Source organism: Leptinotarsa decemlineata, unplaced genomic scaffold (assembly GCF_025532065.1).
Source record: "Leptinotarsa decemlineata unplaced genomic scaffold, Ldec_3_MD MMD2_P_RNA_scaffold_2, whole genome shotgun sequence".
NCBI classification, from domain to species: domain Eukaryota; kingdom Metazoa; phylum Arthropoda; class Insecta; order Coleoptera; family Chrysomelidae; genus Leptinotarsa; species Leptinotarsa decemlineata.
The window spans coordinates 16,610,089-16,629,252 of record NW_027412529.1 but is presented as its reverse complement, the minus strand read 5'-3'; the positions used below and the strand labels follow the sequence as shown (position 1 = coordinate 16,629,252).

Sequence of the window (19,164 nt, the reverse complement as noted above, 5' to 3'; positions counted from 1 at the left end):
TTATATTAACGTACAGCCGAAGCTGCTGAACCTAAAATCTTGAAATATCCAGGTAGGTTATTTGTATAGCGTAAATAAGCATCAAGAAAGGGAATCAGGAATTTCTACTCCCAAGGGGGAAATACGGGTTTGAAGATTGTATTGAATTTCGTCAGTTTTGAAGTTGGAAACCTGAAGTTTTGGGTTAATAAAGAATATTCTAACTATTTGTTTAAATTTTTCTGTCACGAAACTTAATGTGACAAACCACATTCTACGCGAGCAAAGCCGCCGGCAACAACTAGTATACACATATAAACCTTCCCCTTGAATCACTCCATCTAATAAAAGAACCCGCATCAAAATCCGTTGCATAGTTTTAAAGATGTAAGCATACATAGGGACAGACAACGGAAAGCGACTTCGTTGTAGTGATGTCTACCTAAGGTGTTATCAGTCTTGTATGCTATGCTGATGTTCTGTTTAGTTACTAGTTGTACATTTCTACAACCCATAAGCTCATGCATAAATTTGAAAAATTTGCAATAATGATTTTTGGACCTGAAAGCAATAGGGAGCCCACCAAAAATCCTTATCTCAAGTAAGTATTGAGAAATGAATACTTCCTTCCGTGAACGAGATAAAAAATTTACTAAGATCTTTTGCCAATCGAATCTAGAGTACCACAGGGCTCCGTTTTGGGACATCTGTTTTTCATGGCTTCTTCTTCCACATATCTAATATATAAAAATGGATGTTTGTTGGTTGGTTGGTAAGTGATGAACTTCTACATCGCTCAACCGATCGTGATGAAACTTGACATGTATAAGTAATTTTACATTGAGAAGGTTTCTAGGCTATCAATTTTTCTGTAACTCGCCACTAGATGGCGCTGTAGAACAATTTTTTGAATGCACTGTTCTATAACGTTGCGCACGCATAAGTTCGTTAATTCTGATTGTGTCAAAACATTGGAACAGCAGCGATACAGCAACATAGTACTAATTAGTACTATAACTACCAAATAAAAATGGATGTTTGTTGGTTGGTTGGTAAGTAATAAACTTCTACATCGCTCAACCGATCGTGATGAAACTTAACATTTATGAGTAATTTTTCAGAGAGAAGGTTTTTAGGCTATCAATTTTTCTGCAACTCGCCACTAGATGGCGCTATAGAACAATTTTTTGCAAGCACTGTTCTATAGTTTATTCAACCATGTTATGTAAAAAAAATACATTTGTAGCAAGTAAAAACAATAATAAATTGATGGATGTAGCCGTTACTACGTGGTAGGAAATCATAATGAATAGAGAAATGAAACTTTCTATGTTTTTTATCACTTTTATTTGTAACTAACATTACTGCAGTTTCGTCCTATACGGACATTTTCAAACTTATACAATAAACTAACAATGATTCATTACAATAGCCATTGTATACCACCCCTGTAGGTACTAATAGAGGTACTTGGCTTGATTGAGTCCTAAATTTACAGTTCACGATGCGGATCTGCCAATTTAAAAGACGGCGAGTAAACTAAATCGATTTGATCATTTAACAGGTTGCACCCGCAATGTTTATGCTTGTGAATTTCCAAGGATTCTAAATAATTGAGTTTGTAACTCTTCCTTGCATAGTGCAAAATTTCCGTATCGTTTAGATTCGGAAACTTGTGGTTGCATGCCAAGGAATGGTTTGAAAACGTCGAATCATGATTCGTCGAAAAAATGATTCGACGTTTTCAAACCATTCCTTGGCATGTAACCACAAGTTTCCGAATCTAAACGATACGGAAATTTTGCACTATGCAAGGAAGGGTTACAAACTCAATTATTTAGAATCCTTGGAAATTCACAAGCATAAACTCTGCGGGTGCAACCTGTTAAATGATCAAATCGATTTAGCTTACTCGCCGGTTTTCAAATTAGCAGATCCGCATCGTGAACTATAAATTCAGGTACTCAATCAAGCCAAGTACCTCTATTAGTACCTATAGGGGTGGTATATAATGGCTAATGTAATGAATCATTGTTAGTTTATTGTATAAGTTTGAAAATGTCCGTATAGGACGAAACTGCAGTAACGTTAGTTACAAATAAAAGTGGTAAAAAACATAGAAAGTTTCATTTCTCTATTCATTATGATTTCCTACCACGTAGTAACGGCTACATCCATCAATTTATTATTGTTTTTACTTGCTACAAATGTAATTTTTTTACATAACGTGGTTAAATAAACTATCTATCTATCTACCAACATGTCAGCTATCTGAGTCAAAATTATCATAACGTTCTTAGGTAACTGTTTCTTAATTGAGATCCACTCATCAGCTCATCACTAAGGTAAAACTGAATCATGTCAAAAATGTCTTACTGTGACAGCGTTTATACACCTGTTTCAAGACCGGATGATTCTCGTCTTCCTCAGCATATTCAGAATAGCTGTCTAAGCTTCTCGTTTGGTATCCGGAAATAAGAATATATACCTTAGGCATGCAAAAATCAAATTGGTTAAAAGTTGAGATACTCAGAATTTTGTTTGCACTTACTAACACCCGCATAATCTCAATAACTAATCAGCCTGATTATTTTCTACAAAAGCTCAAAATATTTCCTCAGTTAATGGTTTTACCACACGAAATAGTTCAAGTTCAGACATCCCTAAACACAAATCTTTTATCTTTACTCGATGCGTCTCGTATAATGCACTCAAATATTATAATCAACTACCCTGTGAGATAAGTCTCGTCCGTCCTCGACCTTGGCTATACCAAATAGGAATTTTCACTCGGGATTACTCTTTTTTCTCTAACATTCAATGTATCTAATTTTGAGGAGCCTGTTATTATATTATTATTTTTTGTTCATTCAATCGTTTTCTATGTTGTTTTTGAAATTATTGTTAATTTTAGGTTGAGTTGAGCCTTGGCTAATACCTACTTCGCCTTTTCACCTATACATATATATGTCTATTTCAGACTATTTGCAGAGGTTTCTCGAAAATTATAATGTAACAAATTTTAATTACAATGTTTTCTGAGTAGTAAGTACTCTAGTCAACTTTGCCACAATTCATCCAATTGTACATCTCTCACCGTTAACGTAATCACCTAGCATATAGTTCTGTGTATAATTATAAACTAAAATTCCCATTCGATAAGCAATCTGGAAGCACGCCTATGAACACTTACCTTGAATCTGAGTTCTTCCACTGGCGGTTTTGCGTACGGAATACCGAGAAAAGTAAAGTGAGGTTCACCATCCAAATTAGTACCCAAGAAACCTTTAACCTTTCCTTCGGAAATATTGACAACTGGCGACTCCATTATTCAATCAACAAACCGATGCAGCAATGCCACAAGTTCTTCATAAGAACGATATCAAACAGTGGTGACTTCAGTACTATCGTTATTCTTGTGCTCGGGGATGTAAATATATTTTAATGAGGGTGGTTCTCGGAGTGTATACACGGCCGACAATGCGGTGTTCAAATATATAGCTGCCTCGTAGAAAATGAGTATTAAAATCAGGTTGTTGAAGAAAGCGCAACTCGTTTTTCAAACTTGGTCCCTCTGCTGAAGCAAATATCCTATTCTGTTTTTATTAACAAGCTTTTATTAGCTTCACCTATATGTATGTATGTTTGTTTGTAACTCTCCTTTTCATTTCATATTCTTCCCGTTTGAATGCTCAGGATCTGTATTTGACAGAATTATCGACTCTATTGCTTGATCTATTCGCGGGCAGATGGTACTGTACGTAACCTCCTTGATATAATTCGAACTCACTCCACATCTATTTCTTTATTTGAGAAAAGTATTTTTCAATTATCATAACATGCTTCCATTAGCTTCACCTGTATGTATTTATGTATGTTTATTTGTTTGTAACTCTCCTTTTCATTTCATATTTTTTCCGTTTGAATGCTCGAGATCTGTATTTGACAGAATTATCGAATTTATTGCTTGATCTTTTCGTGGGCAGATGACGCTGTACGTAACCTCCTTGATATAATTCGAACTTACTATACATGTAATTCTTCATTCAAAATAATTATTTTTTCATTAACACACGCGCTGCCTTATTTGTAACCCTCCTTTGCGCGCCTGCTGCCTTGGGCTTGGTAGCTGATTTTCAGGCTCCCTCTCCGGAAACGGAAAATATCAATGGTCATTTTTCTAAACAATATACGGCTGATTGATCCCAACGTTTAGAAAAAATAAATATAGTTTAAAAAGACTAAAAAACACGCTTTTATAGCATACGAAACTAAAAAATGACAAATAAAAGTAGTTTAAAAACTAAAAAACACGCTTTTAAAGAACATCGAACTAAAAAGTTAAAAATATTTCTTCATATAAGCTTAAAACAATAACGAACGAAAAATACTAGTATAATTGTAAAAAAAGCATGAGCACCTTGTGCCATATTTTTTGTATATCAAGCGCTCGTCGCTTTTTTCACAATAATACTAGTATTTTTCGTTCGTTATTGTTTTAAGCCCATTTGAAAAAAATATTTTTAACTTTTTAGTTCAATGTTCTTTAAAAGCATGTTTTTTGGACTATATTTATTCTAGTAGTCTCGCCTAATTCCATAATACCGGTAATAGCGTCGATCTGTCAAATCGGGGGTAACTAATTCATCCACTTATTCTTTAAATCAATAGTTTTTTTACGATTTGGTGTTGAATTGACTTATCTAGAATCAGTTGTATACCTACTGATGCAATATTAATTGAAATTTTCATTTTTGATATGAGTAAATGCATGAAAATCAAAATGAGTACTATTTCAAAATTTTCAAATTCAGTTTGAAAATTACAATATGTAAAATACCAAAAACCAAATTTGTTTTCTTCTATACAGAACTAGTGATGGTAGATATTGAGTAGATTACTTTAATTATTCTCAAATACTCAGCTACATTTTGCATAATATCATTTTTCGATTGTTCGGTTTCATTCAACTCTTGTTTGTTTGTTTGGGTCAAATTTAGTAATTGGAGTTCGACCCCCTTCCTGTTGACAGATTGATCTGATATTTGGTAAACACATTTAGTTTCGATGACAATACAAATTAATGAATTTTGTATCATTGTGAATCCAAGATGGTCGCAGTTACGAAATGGCCGAATACAATTAACTCAATATTGGTAATGACAAGGCCTTACTAGTACTATAGTTATACACTATGAAAAAGATGCAAATCCAATGTAATCTATACATAGAACCAACCCAGAATTGGAATACAAGCAGGGATCTTCCACCCAAATCAAGATTTGGTATCGTGTCGAGGACTGTGTGGCGTTAGGGTGGCTGAAAATGATACGTCGGTCGTTAGCGATACACCACCCAACTTAAGGTAAAAAGTTGAAACGTGCCGAAACTGTGTGGCATTAGGATGGATGAAAATTAGAAACTAAAAACTTGAAAATGAAATAAGTAAAAAACATTTTTCATGTTATATGGTTCTACTGTTGAACCATCTGAAAATGCCCCAAACTAACTGATTATTGTAAAAAAACAAGTAGAGCTGAGGCACCAGTCAACCTAATAAAAACACTGATGATCTTCAAACATGACTCAACATCTGACGGAAGCACCAAACTTTTACGAAGGTTCGAAATGGATGAACACTTCAATCTAGCAGACCACTATTATAATCTTCATGCAGACATTGTTCACTGTGGTTCTGGCGTTGAATATGGTTATTGTTACGCATTGGTCAAAGACGAAACGGACTGGTTTAAGTTTGACGATACTGGCGATGTCTTGAATTTATTAGCGCCTCTGGAGACACCCTCCATTTTGTTTTATGGAAGAGAGAACATTGGCAGATCAAGATCTGCAGGTTTTTCCGGGTTTTCCTATAGCTAAAAAAGCAAATGCGCTACTGGAATCAATAAAGTCGCCCTGGATATCCAATTTTGGTCTACTGCAAAAGAAGCGAAGACCAAAAAAAAGAGAAGAAGAAGAAGATATCCAATTTACTTTTGTTGTTGTTTCATAATTTCATGATTTGTATTACTTTCTTCTTTAATATATTTATCTACAGTATTGATCAGGTAAAACAATAATAAAATCGGTGGGCGTAGCGTAACCTGAGTAAATATGTAAATAGTACTCCCAACGATTCTATTTTTTCATCTGATCAATACCGTAGATTAACGAGGAGAGTAGTGATGACTACTACCTAGAACCTTCCAAATTATTTTTATTTATTCTTCTTCTGAACCCAATAGACGCATTTTTTTTTAAAAATCCTCTCTTCGATACTTTTTCTGGTTCACTATCTTTCAAATCCACTTCTCTATGATCAGGCATATTCATATTATTCATAGTAGATTACTTTATTGTGCGCAAAAAAATATATTCATTCCAGTTAACTACTCGACCAGTACACATCAATCTTCCAGACTGAAGTGAATACAATCTTGAATAAGTAAGAAACATAATTCGATGCCTCAACGTAATGAGTGGAGCAATATTTTCATAGACAGCCAGGTTGCACTTGCAGCACCGATGAACCCAAAAGTGACAAAAGAATCAATTCTCGAAATTCAAAGATAAACAAGTCCACTGTCTATCCGATGGCGTCTCCATAAGAGAAAGCTTGTTCCTTAGGTACAGTTGAGTCCAGCAATGTAGTTGTGTTTCAGTCTAGCACCACTGATGAGATGTTTATTCCAACTACTTGTTTTGCAGTGAAAGACAGAGGACGTATCTCGTCAGGAGTAGATATCGAAGCTTAGTTTTGCATCTCACCACCTTGAGGAGCCTCGTTTTTCTTTGATATTCAAGAATTTAGTTCTCTATCTATCTCATAGGTGGCGTCTTCGTAAGAGGAGATGTCATCGACCTTGTTCACTTCATATATAGGCCCTGAATCAGCTGTTGAAGTCCCACAATTTTCGATATGGAACCATATTGGAAATCGGGTTCATAAGAAACAAAAAGTACTGGAAAATATATCTGGAAACAAATAAGAGGAAAGCTTTATAACGGGATCGTCTGAAATATGAATTGAAGACCTGCTTCAACAGGGATCAGTTCAGAACAACAAGGATAGCCATTGAGAGGAGACCCGAGTAACATAGGGTTCCATAAGGGAAACCTTATGCAGGCAATGACAGACAGCTCGTCTTATTTTATGCGAATGTTTGGGACTGGACCACAGAAGGGAAACAATTTATGGATACCTCAAATTATATCCAGAAGAATATAAGGAACTTTCACAGACTAGTACACGAAAAAAGACTGTTGAAATAAGTGTCATGGAAAAGAAGGAGGGTAAAAACAATAAGCATACTGTTGTAAATGGGATGGATTCTTATAATTTTATCGGTTTTAAAATAGACTTTGACTTTTCTCGTAATGACTTTTTTTAATAATTTTTAACAACTGAACTCTACTTTATACAATAGTTACCAAAAACATAAAACAAAATTATTCCTATAGGGAGATAAAATATTAACATCGATATATTATAATAAACAATTCCAACATTCTCCCCCCATTTTGCAATCTAATTGCAAAATCATTCCAACCCAAAACGCTTCGGTATCTTCACTCTTCTTCCAGATCTTGTTATTACTTGTGATGAAGCCGTCGCATCTTGGTGTCTTCTTTCGCATCTATTTTCTCCCTCTTCATCTTCTCCTTGCTGTGTTACCTTTCCATTGTATATGCTATTGTTTTCTACGTTTCGATTTTCTGGTATCTCGTTAGTATCCCCTTCTCTAGTCTCCTTTAATTGGTTCGCCGTGTCTGCCTCAATTTCTAATGGAAACAATCGCTGAAGAGGACGAATTAATTCCCCTCGTTCTGTTTTAACACGTGCTACCCTTTCTATTCCATCTCTTCCTGGAAACAGTTGTAAAATTTTCCCCAATGGCCAGTTTACTCGTTTTTTGTTGTCACTTCCAATGAGTACAATATCTCCAATTTTGAGTGAAGTTACCCTTTTTTGACCAGTATGGACTAATTCTGCCAGATATTCCTTCCTAAATCGACTACGAAGGCCCTCTCGAAGTTTTTGCAGATACTTGTACCTTTTCAGTAGATGACCTCTATCAACCATATCCAACTCTGGAGTATCGGTGCTTGAGTTTGAACTGATAAACATCAAAGGCGTTAATGGAATCAGATCATCTTCGCTACTTGAGATATATGTGAGAGGTCGAGCATTAATATTTGCTTCACAGTCACACAAAACAGTCATGAGTTCTTCGTAATTTAACGATGATTTTCCCAAATTACGACGCAATAGTTCCTTTATAATTCTGACTATTCGCTCCCACCATCCTCCCCACCAAGGAGCAGTTGGAGCATTGAAAATCCATTTAATTTTTCTAGTTGTCGAATATTCTTCAATCTCTTTCCACGAAATTTTCTGCAGCAAATTCCAAGTACCTACAAAATTCCCACCGTTATCCGAATAGATTACAGAAATATTTCCTCTTCTTGCCACGAATCGTCTGAGTGCCATCAAGAAATCCTCAGTAGACAGGGATCGCACTAATTCAAAATGTACTGCCCTGTATACCGCACACGTGAAGATAACAATCCAAGATTTCTCGCCTCCTTTAAGAAAAAGCGGTCCTGCCAAATCCACACCAGTTACTTGGAATGGTGAAGACTGTTTGATTCTATTCAAAGGTAACGGTGCATACGGTGTATCTGCGGGGTTTTTCTTATGTTTCATACAAATCAAACATTTTGCCACAACATCCTTGACAAACTTCCTTCCTTTCAGTATCCAAAATTTTTCTCTCAATAATCCTAGAAGAGTTTGGACTCCTATATGACAATGTATTCGATGTTGTTGTCTAATCATTCTTTCTACAAGTTCGTGTTTGTATGGCAATATAATAGGATATTTGAAATCAAATGAATCATCACTTAGGATTAATTTAGTTTTTACCCTCAACAGACCATCTTCTGAACGAAACAAATTGATATTTTGAAGAACGTCCATATTTTCAGAAAAACTTTCATTCTGTATTGCTCTGAATAAACAAATTTCAGCATGTTCAATTTCATCGAAAGTTAATGGACCTGATTTTCTATGATTCTCTTTATTCGCATTATAACAAAATCTGAATAGCCAAGCAATCATCCTAGTAATTTTCGTGAACACAGAAAAATATTTGAATATTTGTGTAAACCACTGGTTTTGATTACTGACACAAGAAGTTACAGTCTTTTTTCTTTCTTTATCAACTTCATCATTCGTACAGTAAATCTCTACGTTTGGCCAGTGTTTTGGATCATTCTTCAACCACTCTGGTCCCTTCCACCATTGTTTCTCAACCAAAGTCTTACTCGAGCAACCTCTTGAAGCAACGTCTGCCGGATTTAAGTGACCAGGTACATGTCGCCAATCATTAACATTGCTCACTGAAGTTATTTCTTTCACTCTGTTACCTACGAAAGTATTCCAGTGACCTTGTGTTTTAATCCATGTGAGAGCAACCATCGAATCACTCCAGAAGTACGTTTTCAGAACACTCAGTTCATTCACACTTTTTACAGTTTTCCAAAGTCTGACCCCTATAACAGTGGCTAACAATTCCAACCTAGGTAGGTTATATTTTTAGGAGCTATTCTTGATTTGGCCTCAACAAGTTCAACAAACACTCTTCCTTCCACTACATTTCTTAGAAATACGCAGCAAGCATAAGCAGATTTACTAGCATCCGAAAACACATGAATCGTTGCATGGTTATAATCAACTCTTTGGCCACTACTGAGTGATCTTGGAATTTTACACAGACTGAGAAAATGTATTTGTTTCAACCACATATCGAACGGTTTTACAATATCACTTGGCAAAACTTCATCCCAAGCAACTTTTAGATTCCAAATTTCTTTCAATAATAATTTTGGAATAAGTGTTACTGGGCATGTAAAACCTATCGGATCAAATACTCTATGTGCTGCTGATAGTATTCCTCTTTTCGTTCTTGGAGTGTTTTCTAATTGAATGAGTGCGTTTACATCACACGAGAGTTCATCATTATGAAAATTCCAAATCAATCCCAAAACATATATATTTTCATTTTGAGCTACTTCATCTTTCATGCCTGAATTGGAATTGGAAGTCCAATCTCTAAGATTGAAGCCTCCCAAAGACATTAATTGTTTGGATTCAATAATAAATTTATTCATATCTTTCTCAGAATCAAAACTAGATAAACAGTTATCTACATAAAACGATTTCTTCAACAAATAAGCTGTGTCTTGGAATTCTGGAGGTGATCTAGATAAATGGTAGTTTATAGTTGCAGCTAAAAGGAATGGACTACATTTCAAACCAAAAACTACTCGACGATGCCTAAAAAATTTTATTTTTTCATATGAATCATCTTGCCACCAAAGAAATCTTAGAAAATCCCGATCCTTTTCAGTAACACTGATCTGTAAAAATGCTTTCTCAATGTCAGCTGTTACTCCTATCTTTCCTAATCTAAATTTAACTAAAAGTGATGGGATTAAATCAATCATATTTGGACCTTTTTCTAGACACCCATTCAAAGATACACCTCTCTTATCAGTTGCCGAAGCATCAAAAACCGGCCTCACCTTTGTGGTTATACTGACTTCTTTAATGACAGCGTGATGTGGTAAATAGTGTACTTTTTTGTCCTCAGCTTGTTTTGCTTCCTCAATAATTGCCAGTGTTTCCCAGTCATGAAGAATTTTTTCATATTCTTGTAATTTACCTGTATTTCTTAACTTTTTTGTAGTAGACATCAATCGAGAATTGGCCATTTCATCATTTCTCATTATTTCTGGATGACCTTCAATCCAAGGTAGATGAACTTCATATCTGTTCTCCTTCCAAGTTATCGTTTGATTAAACTTCTTTAAAACTTCTTCTTCATGTTCATCTTTGGTTTTGATATGTGCAACATCTTTTATTCCTATCACATCCAAATTCCATAGATCTGCAATGGAAAACTCAGTAAAACCGGCAAATATAGTAGAATATGTCGAACATTCACTTACTCTCTGACCCATTATTGTCCAACCTAAATAAGTTTCGAGAGCAACGTAGCCATTCATCAAATTTTCGATTTTTCCTGTCAAAAGCTTACCAAAAACATCGGCTCCTAATAATAATTGTATTTCATTTGAAACATCAAAGTTTCTAGTATCACTCAAAATTATATTTCTTTGTTTCAAATAGTCTATAACGGATAAATCAATCAAACGAGGTAAGTTGTTACATATTTTCACTTGTTCCACCACATTCACTTCTGTTTCAAACGTATTATTTGGATTTTGAATAATAATATTATACACATCATGTATTTTTGGTTCTGACTGAAACCCACCAAAAACACCTTGTACAATATTTTCCTGACGAACACTATCCAATCGTAATTCAGCTGCACATTGTCGTGAAATATATGATCTTTGCGATCCTGAATCAAGTAACGTTCTAATCAATTTCTGTTTGTCATTATTGACAATTTTGACAACAACCGTTTGCAATAGAGTTTCGTTCGAAAAATTGTTAGTTAAAGTATTTTCAACCTTATTGTTTGGATTTTTATCATCTTGATCAGTGATACCTTTCTTCACATGCAAATTAGGACATAAAATGGGGTAATGTTTCTTTGAACATATCAAACACCTAATTACAGCTCGACAATTCTTACTAATGTGATTCAATTTTAAACAAGAAAAACATCCACGTTTTTTCATTATTCTAGATTTTCTTTCATCAATTGAAAGACTTTGAGCTTTCAAACAATCCTTACTTGCATGTGAATTCAAATCGCAGAATAAACAATTATTTTGCTTATCTTTTAAATAATCTTTGGGATTAGCTGTGTACAAAGCAGCTGCTGTATATAAAACATATTCAAATAATTAGTACCTTTGGAAGTGTCATTATCATCCTTCTCATTTCGTTGATTGAAATTACGATGTCTTTCCCAAGTTCTTAAAACTTCTGCAGGCAAAGCCGATTCTACAAGAGGGAAAAGCATAGCCGCATATTTTTCGCTAGTAACTCCTAGGGATTCCAAAGCTCTTAACTGGGTTTCAAGTTTATCATACAGATTGGAAAGAGACATACCTGTTTTAGCTTTTGAAGATTGTTGCAGTACAAGTTGTAATAGTTCCCTTACGTAAACTTCGATTAGGAATTCGTCCCTGGCAAAACGAGTCTTCAACTGGTCAATGGCTTTAATGTAATTGGGCCCAGACGGGGGTAACTTTCTACTAAATCTCGAGCAACTGAACCAATTTCCGTCGCTTGTAAAAGATACTGAAACTTGTCTTCATTATCTATTTCTGGGTCGTTGTGAATCTTCTTGAATTGTCCCCAGAACCCAATCCAGTTCTTCACGTTCCCATCGAATTTCTTCAGTTCTATTCTTGGTAAATGAAATTTTCTCTGAATTTTCTCCGTTATAGAGAAATTGGCACAGCTCAAATTATCTTCTTGGGTCTTCGTAATCTCGTTCAATCGGAATTCGCATTTGGATTTATATTTTATCAGTTCGTCTCTGTAATATTCTACCTCGTCGTACTCCTCTTCTAATTCAATATCATCGATGGCTTCTAATGACAATTTTTCTTTAACTCCTTCATCTGCCTCGAATAATCTGCTACTCTTATCCTCCAATTGTCTCAGTAAAAACAGTAAATCATCTTTGGTCGAATCTCTCAGCTTCAAAGCTCCATCAAGCGCTTCAACAGATTTTTTGAAAAGTCTCCTCAACTGCTGCCTATTTTTCTTCAAACTATCCATCTTTTATGTCCTGTCACGGTCGCCAAATATTGTAAATGGGATGGATTCTTATTATTTTATCGGTTTTAAAATAGACTTTGACTTTTCTCGTAATGACTTTTAATTAATAATTTTTAACAACTGAACTCTACTCTATACAATAGTTACCAAAAACAAAATTATTCCTATAGGGAGATAAAATATTAACATCGATATATTATAATAAACAATTCCAACAAAAGCCCTCTCGAAACAGCAGTGGCGTAGCGTAGTGGGGGCAGGAGGTGCAGCCCCTCCCCGGGCGGCACCTTTTAGGGGGCGGCAAAATTTCATAGTAAACAATAAATATATTTGAACCATTTCATATTTTAACGCAACTATAAATTCAGACCTATTGAAAAGAGCACGGAATTTTTCATTATTTATACTGTGACGAATTCGGGAAATCCTCTTTCTTTGAATGATATTTTGTAGCGGATGGTAACACCGTCTTTACTGACTTGCGGGGATTTCTCATATTTTATTTTGTGATTGGATTGTTTATGACGTATAATCAGCGACAATGATTTCTATTACATATTTATTGAGTTCCATATTGTTTATTACGTCTCTTTAAGAAAGTACGTGATGATTTGACAATTCAAAAAAAGTTCTATTCGTGGATCTTCAGTTGGTTAGTTCACACTGTTTCGCTACCATGATTTTTGTGCAAATGAGTACGTGTAGTGGTTAAAAAATTATTGGATAACTGAAAATTTTAATTTTCCGCTACGTGTACCTACATTCAACTGTGTGAGTATTAGATATTTTCTTTATGTAATTGAATGTTGGAATTTTTGATATGTTGTTCAAGCTTCAATTTATTAAAATAAATCCGGCCATATACGCATACCCAGGGTTCCGAACAAATATTTGAGCAATTTCAAAAAAAGTGTACCCTCGGTTTTTGCCTAATCCTTCAACTTATTTAATATATTTCTTGGGTATTGAATTACTTAAAACAGAATATAATTGTTTTATGTGAAAATAAACTATTTCAAATACAATAATAAATTATCGTTATGATGTTACCTGTCCCCTTCCCAACTAGGTCAGGGTCAGAAAAACTATGATTTCCAAAAAATAGTGTATTGGGAATGGTTCATAAATACAATTGAATTCGTAAAAGTCGAGTTTATCAATTAGAAGTATCAATATTATTTTATATTAAAATAAAAATAGAAATTAAAATCGTAAATTAAAAATTAAATTTCAGGCAACATTCCATTTTGTGACCGCTCTTTTTTGCAAAAAATCTTCTAATCATAAAAATAATTCGGCACGAAATGGGAAACCAACATATCGTCTTCATTGGGAGACGGTATTCTGTTTTTAATGTGAAACTAATTAGTGATTACCGCGGACGTTTTGTTGGACATTGACGTTGGACGTTATTTGGCTATCGGTATTGTTAATAATTGCAAAATTTGTATAGTATTAGATATATTAGTTGAAAGTGCTAAGTACCGAAACTAATTTTTAAATAATTTAAAACTACAAGAGGAGCAATATGGGACCTTCGTGTGACTTATTTTACGATCACGGAAATATACTCTATTGCCTATTATACTAGGATCAAAATTGAAAAAACACACACCCAAGAAATAAAAATCGAATTTCAGATAAGGGTACACTTTTTTTGAAATTACTCAATTACGGCCTATAGATAGATGTGCTGTAAAATATACCTAGTTTTTTAAATGTTCGATATTTCATTTTGTAACTCTAACTTTCATCATTAAATTTTTTTTTTTTCAGCATCAAAAATAAAAATAGTAAATGAAAGTGGGGCATCTTAGCGTGATAAGAGAAGAGCTAAGTTGGAGAATATTAGAGCAAATGAAGGGGCTCTACTTAAATATTTGAAAAGTGTTCTTCCTGAGACGTCAGATTCTACATTAGACTTAAATTCATCTTAGTCAACTGGACCTTCAAACACTCTGCCCAATATTTCAATCATGCTGCGAATATTGTTTACAGTTGCCATAAGCGATGCCATCTGTGAGAGAAGTTTTTCGAAATTGCAATTAATGAAAAATTATTTAAGGTCAACAAAGGGTTCTCTAAGACATAACAATTTGGCTATCTTGTCTATTGAACAAGAGGTATGTGAGATGCTATAGACGTTGATGGTGCAATGAAAGACTTTCCTCATAAAGAAAATAGACGTTTAAATTTTTAATTAAAGCCGGATATTTTGTTTTCAACTCTAACAAGTACCTACCTATATTATTCTTCAAAAAAATATAATTATTATTTGATAGTATCATCCTACTTCTAATTAAAAACTGATTTTCGTTTTATATTCAGTTCGCTAATTTTATTTAATCATGTCGAATAAATAATACCTATGTACCTGTTATATCAATGGTTGGAGTAAAAATTTTTGTATTATTAAACGTGATTGTAAAACAAATGAACTTTTTTATTCAAAATCTAACTTATAGGGTGTAACTAAATAAGTGTAAAACATTTAAGGAGGTGATTCCTCATGGAAAAAAAGATAGGATCTTTCATATAAAGAAATTTCTTTGGAGCATCCCTTGTTAAGATACGGCCCCTTAAAGGGGGTACATAAAATTTATATAACAATTTTTTTCACAAGCACTAAAGAAGTTACAATATAGAAATCAACCTGAAGTTTTGTACTACCAAAAAGACACTCAGCCAGAAATTTATTTGGTTTACCATATGGTTGTAAGAAGTGGAAAACGCAACCCCTAAAATGTATTTCCAATGTAACTTTTTGTCTTATTATTTTTTTAGCATTTAAAAATTTATTTCCGATAGCCTGTTTCATTTTAAATAAAAAATGTCTCTTAGGTTTTTTGCCCAAAATGAACCAGTTCGCAGCAAAAAAATATTGTAGGAACAACTACAGAGATACATCGTCATAAATGCGAAAATACGAAACTAAGGCCGGCCACACACGTAACGGTATACATGACAGGTAAACCTGTACAGGTCACCTGCGCAGGCAAACCGGAGCGTGTGTGCCAGTCGCTGCAGGCGAAAGTGCACAGGCGAAGCGACCTGCGCCGGTCACCTGACATGAACGGAGATTTGGTATCTTGTACCTGCGCAGTCGTCAGTTATACCCTAGACCTGAGCGTGTGTGTGAGTACGTCTGGTCGCCTGCGCAGTAGTTTTGTTTAGTTCGGGCTTCTTCCGTGAAGAGAGTGTCTTTTGTTTCCTCATAACCGTGTCTTTCTTTTCAATTAATGGAGTCACGAGTAACAACAGCTGTTTATAGGCGTCTTCATCCATCCGCAAATAATTACGGAAGTCTGAAGGCTCACCAACCAAGTCTTTCAATAATCTTGTATGAGTGTATTCATTTCTTTTAGTAAGCCACTTTTTACTCCACATTTTACGTTTACACTTCTTCTTCTTGTTCAAAACCACACACAATCCGACTAAAGCTATCATATCATCTTCATCTTGGCTCGCCATCTCTCAACTGAGCTAAACGTACGGTATACCGTTACGTGTGTGGACTCTAGTTTGCACAGGTATACATGACAGGTAAACCTGCGCAGGTTTACCTGTCATGTATACCGTTACGTGTGTGGCCGGCCTAATCTATCTAGTAGGTCGCTATTAGCGATATTGACAATTAAATTGGTATGACGCTGTCAGTTGGTGAATTTTCGAAATTGAATTAATACTAATTGTGTGTTGTTGTTCTGTTCTTAATTTGTTACTTCAATAATTCACTTGTTATTAAAATGGCATACACAAATGAGAAAATGGCTGATATGCATTACGTTTACGGTCTTTCACAGGGGAATGGGTTAGAAGCTTCTAGAAGATATGCTGAAATATATCCTCAACGGCAGCATCCTTCACATAGAATATTTGCTCGACTTCATCAACGATTACGAGAATATGGTTCATTCGACAAAAGAACGCAGGATTGTGGTTGCCATCGAGAAGTACGAACACCACAGCTTGAGGAAGCAGTACTTAATTTGATTGAAGAATAACCTACTACCAGTACTAGAAAGATTGCTTTCCAGCTAAATGTTGATCATATGACGGTATTTCGAATTTTAAAGGAACAACTCTTATACCCTTACCATCTGCAACGAGTACAGGCACTGTTACCGCGATACTTTCCGAACCGTCTTGAATTTTGCAACTGGATGCTGGAAATGATTAGAAGAAATTGTGACTTTCTGAAGACGATAGAATTCACAGACGAATGTAGTTTTTCTCGGGACAAGATTATTAATTTTCATAACCACCACATATGGGCTGATGAAAACCCTCACGCTATTGTCGAAACTAACCGATGCTCTCGCTACGCCACTGCAAAACAGCTATTTCCATATCAACATTGACTTACAAGAAAGAAAATTACTTACGAAACGAGTACTTTCATATGAAGGCTTAATTATACGAAAAACACTTCTCTATTCAATTGGTATTCCAAACATTCATGTAGAATCGAATCAGATATCATTCACAGGATTTCTACACAATTATTTAAAGAAGTATCCGATTGTTCGCCGTAAGACACTTAACTTATCGGCTCTTCAGTGGCAAATACGGATAACATTATAAGAGAAAACACTCAATTCGTTCATAGTATTACAAGTTTTTTTTCACGGAATGGGTCGAATCCAGCCATGTCATCGATGACAGCACATAAATAACATTCGTTAGCTTATTTGATTGAATCCAAGCCAACGGAATCTTGTTTGAATTGAAAGGGTTATATTTTTAGGAGGGGGCTCTTTCTTACAGATTTTGTCTGAAAATTACTTCTTTGCATGATCTATAGGGTAATTTTTTTTGATATTGCTTGGTTCCATTCTTTTTTTGGAAAATTCCCACATTTTTGAGTATCAAGATGGAGTAGTAGAAAACCAAAAACCTTCTTTCCCAATTATTTTTTAAGTTATTTACGGAAGCACGGATTCATTGGTTAAATATTTGACACAACTCGCCAATAAGTCGAGAAGTATTGATTTCACTCTTTATGGAAGAGAAATTGCTTAGAATTTGTCAATTTATCCACCCCTGGACTCATTTTCAATGTAACATTCTTCATTTCCAAGAAGGGGCTGGTATGAGCAACTCCCAGTATTGGATCAACTTCAGAGTAGTGGGTAAATAGAATCTTGATCCAAATTTTCATGATTATCGGTGCTGTTTGGCAAAACTATACGGGAATCGGGCATTAACTTGACTAATTATCACTTATCACCTATTCTAATGAAATCATTAGCCTATTATGTTTATTCTGGTACCAACTTATACAAATGAATCACACATGAGGCAAAAAATATCTAAAATATACGTATTTACATAAATTAAATATTGAGGACTAATTATCCAGGCTGTTTCCCTTAGTTTATCGCACTATTGATATCTCGGAAACGGTAATACCTACCAGGTCGGTTAAATTAGACGAAAGTTTCATATTATGGAAAACTAGAATAATATCTTTTCAGATCAAAAATATCAGTGGTTTTTTTGAAATATAACTTTGCCTGTTTCTTTCATTAGAATTCGTCATCAACTTTTTTTTTAATGCGGATCTCTAGTTTTTCAATTCATTTTTGTAGCCACTGTAATAACATCTATATAATAACATCTTTGTATTTCAAATACGGGTCCGTATTAAAAAAATAAAGTCGATGATGAAATCTAAGGCGCGGTTACCACTGGATCGATACCATAAGCGATGCAACATGTGTTTCGATAAGCAACCCGATCCTGATTTGACACCGATCACTCATAATCGTGCATACATAATGGAAACAACTAATCTAGTGCACACTGGAGCGATCGCGAAACATAACCAATAATTATCGGAGTCGCGTCGGTAAGGGGGACACAGCTGCCAGGTCGCTTGAGGGAAAGAAGGGCGCAATTTCGTTCAACACGTTCATGTCGGGTCAGCAAGAAGTCGAGTAGAAACTGTGCTTCTCCGGTCCCCTTAGCACCAACTTCATCAAAACATGGTAACTATTTGAGCTCACTCTATAAAAATCTCGAAATTTCTTTTCATGTTGAGAGAGCTCACGGAAAACCACTGCCGAACTGTGTACAGTGTACATTATATTAGTGTACCCAGTATTTTCTAGATTCCCGTTTCCTCTTCTGCATCTGTAGAGCGAGTGTAGGCCCACAGCACTTAGGCCACATGTGACTCATTGTACATCCTCCTCAGGAGTTGTCCTCCTAGGGCATCGTCCATCCTGTCCTTTCCAGAAAGGTGGACAGGTCACTAGGAAACATCTCCTTTATTTTGGCAGGTGTAGGCCAAGATTTGCCGAACATACACGCGAAGATTTTGGAAGGTGCAGCGACATTACTGTCGTTGAGCGGCTTCTTCAACCTTCTTGCACAAGTGAGGCAGCTTTTTTGCAGGGGCAGCCGGTTCCTTA

General features: G+C 35.2%; 1 protein-coding gene and 1 long non-coding RNA gene across 4 annotated transcripts in view; one reads left to right on the top strand and one right to left on the bottom strand.

Annotated features, from left to right (window-relative positions):
- LOC111511489 (juvenile hormone esterase) overlaps window positions 1-19,164 on the bottom strand; it is a 55,302-nt gene that overhangs the window by 22,335 nt on the left and 13,803 nt on the right. Inside the window, exon 1 of one of the 3 annotated variants that reach the window (XM_074184324.1) lies at window positions 11,870-12,886. The exons of 1 other annotated variant lie outside the window; for it this stretch is intronic. In XM_074184324.1, the coding sequence (XP_074040425.1) occupies window positions 11,870-11,899 (30 nt within the window). In that variant the 5' untranslated portion in view covers window positions 11,900-12,886. Of the gene's footprint in view, window positions 1-3,172; window positions 3,722-11,869; window positions 12,887-19,164 lie in introns of those variants that run through there. One more of the 3 variants, XM_074184322.1, reaches the window with a different exon arrangement.
- LOC141486418 (uncharacterized) lies at window positions 13,261-15,182 on the top strand. The gene is made up of 2 exons (XR_012467826.1): window positions 13,261-13,519; window positions 14,525-15,182. It is a non-coding gene; the product is annotated as an uncharacterized lncRNA (long non-coding RNA).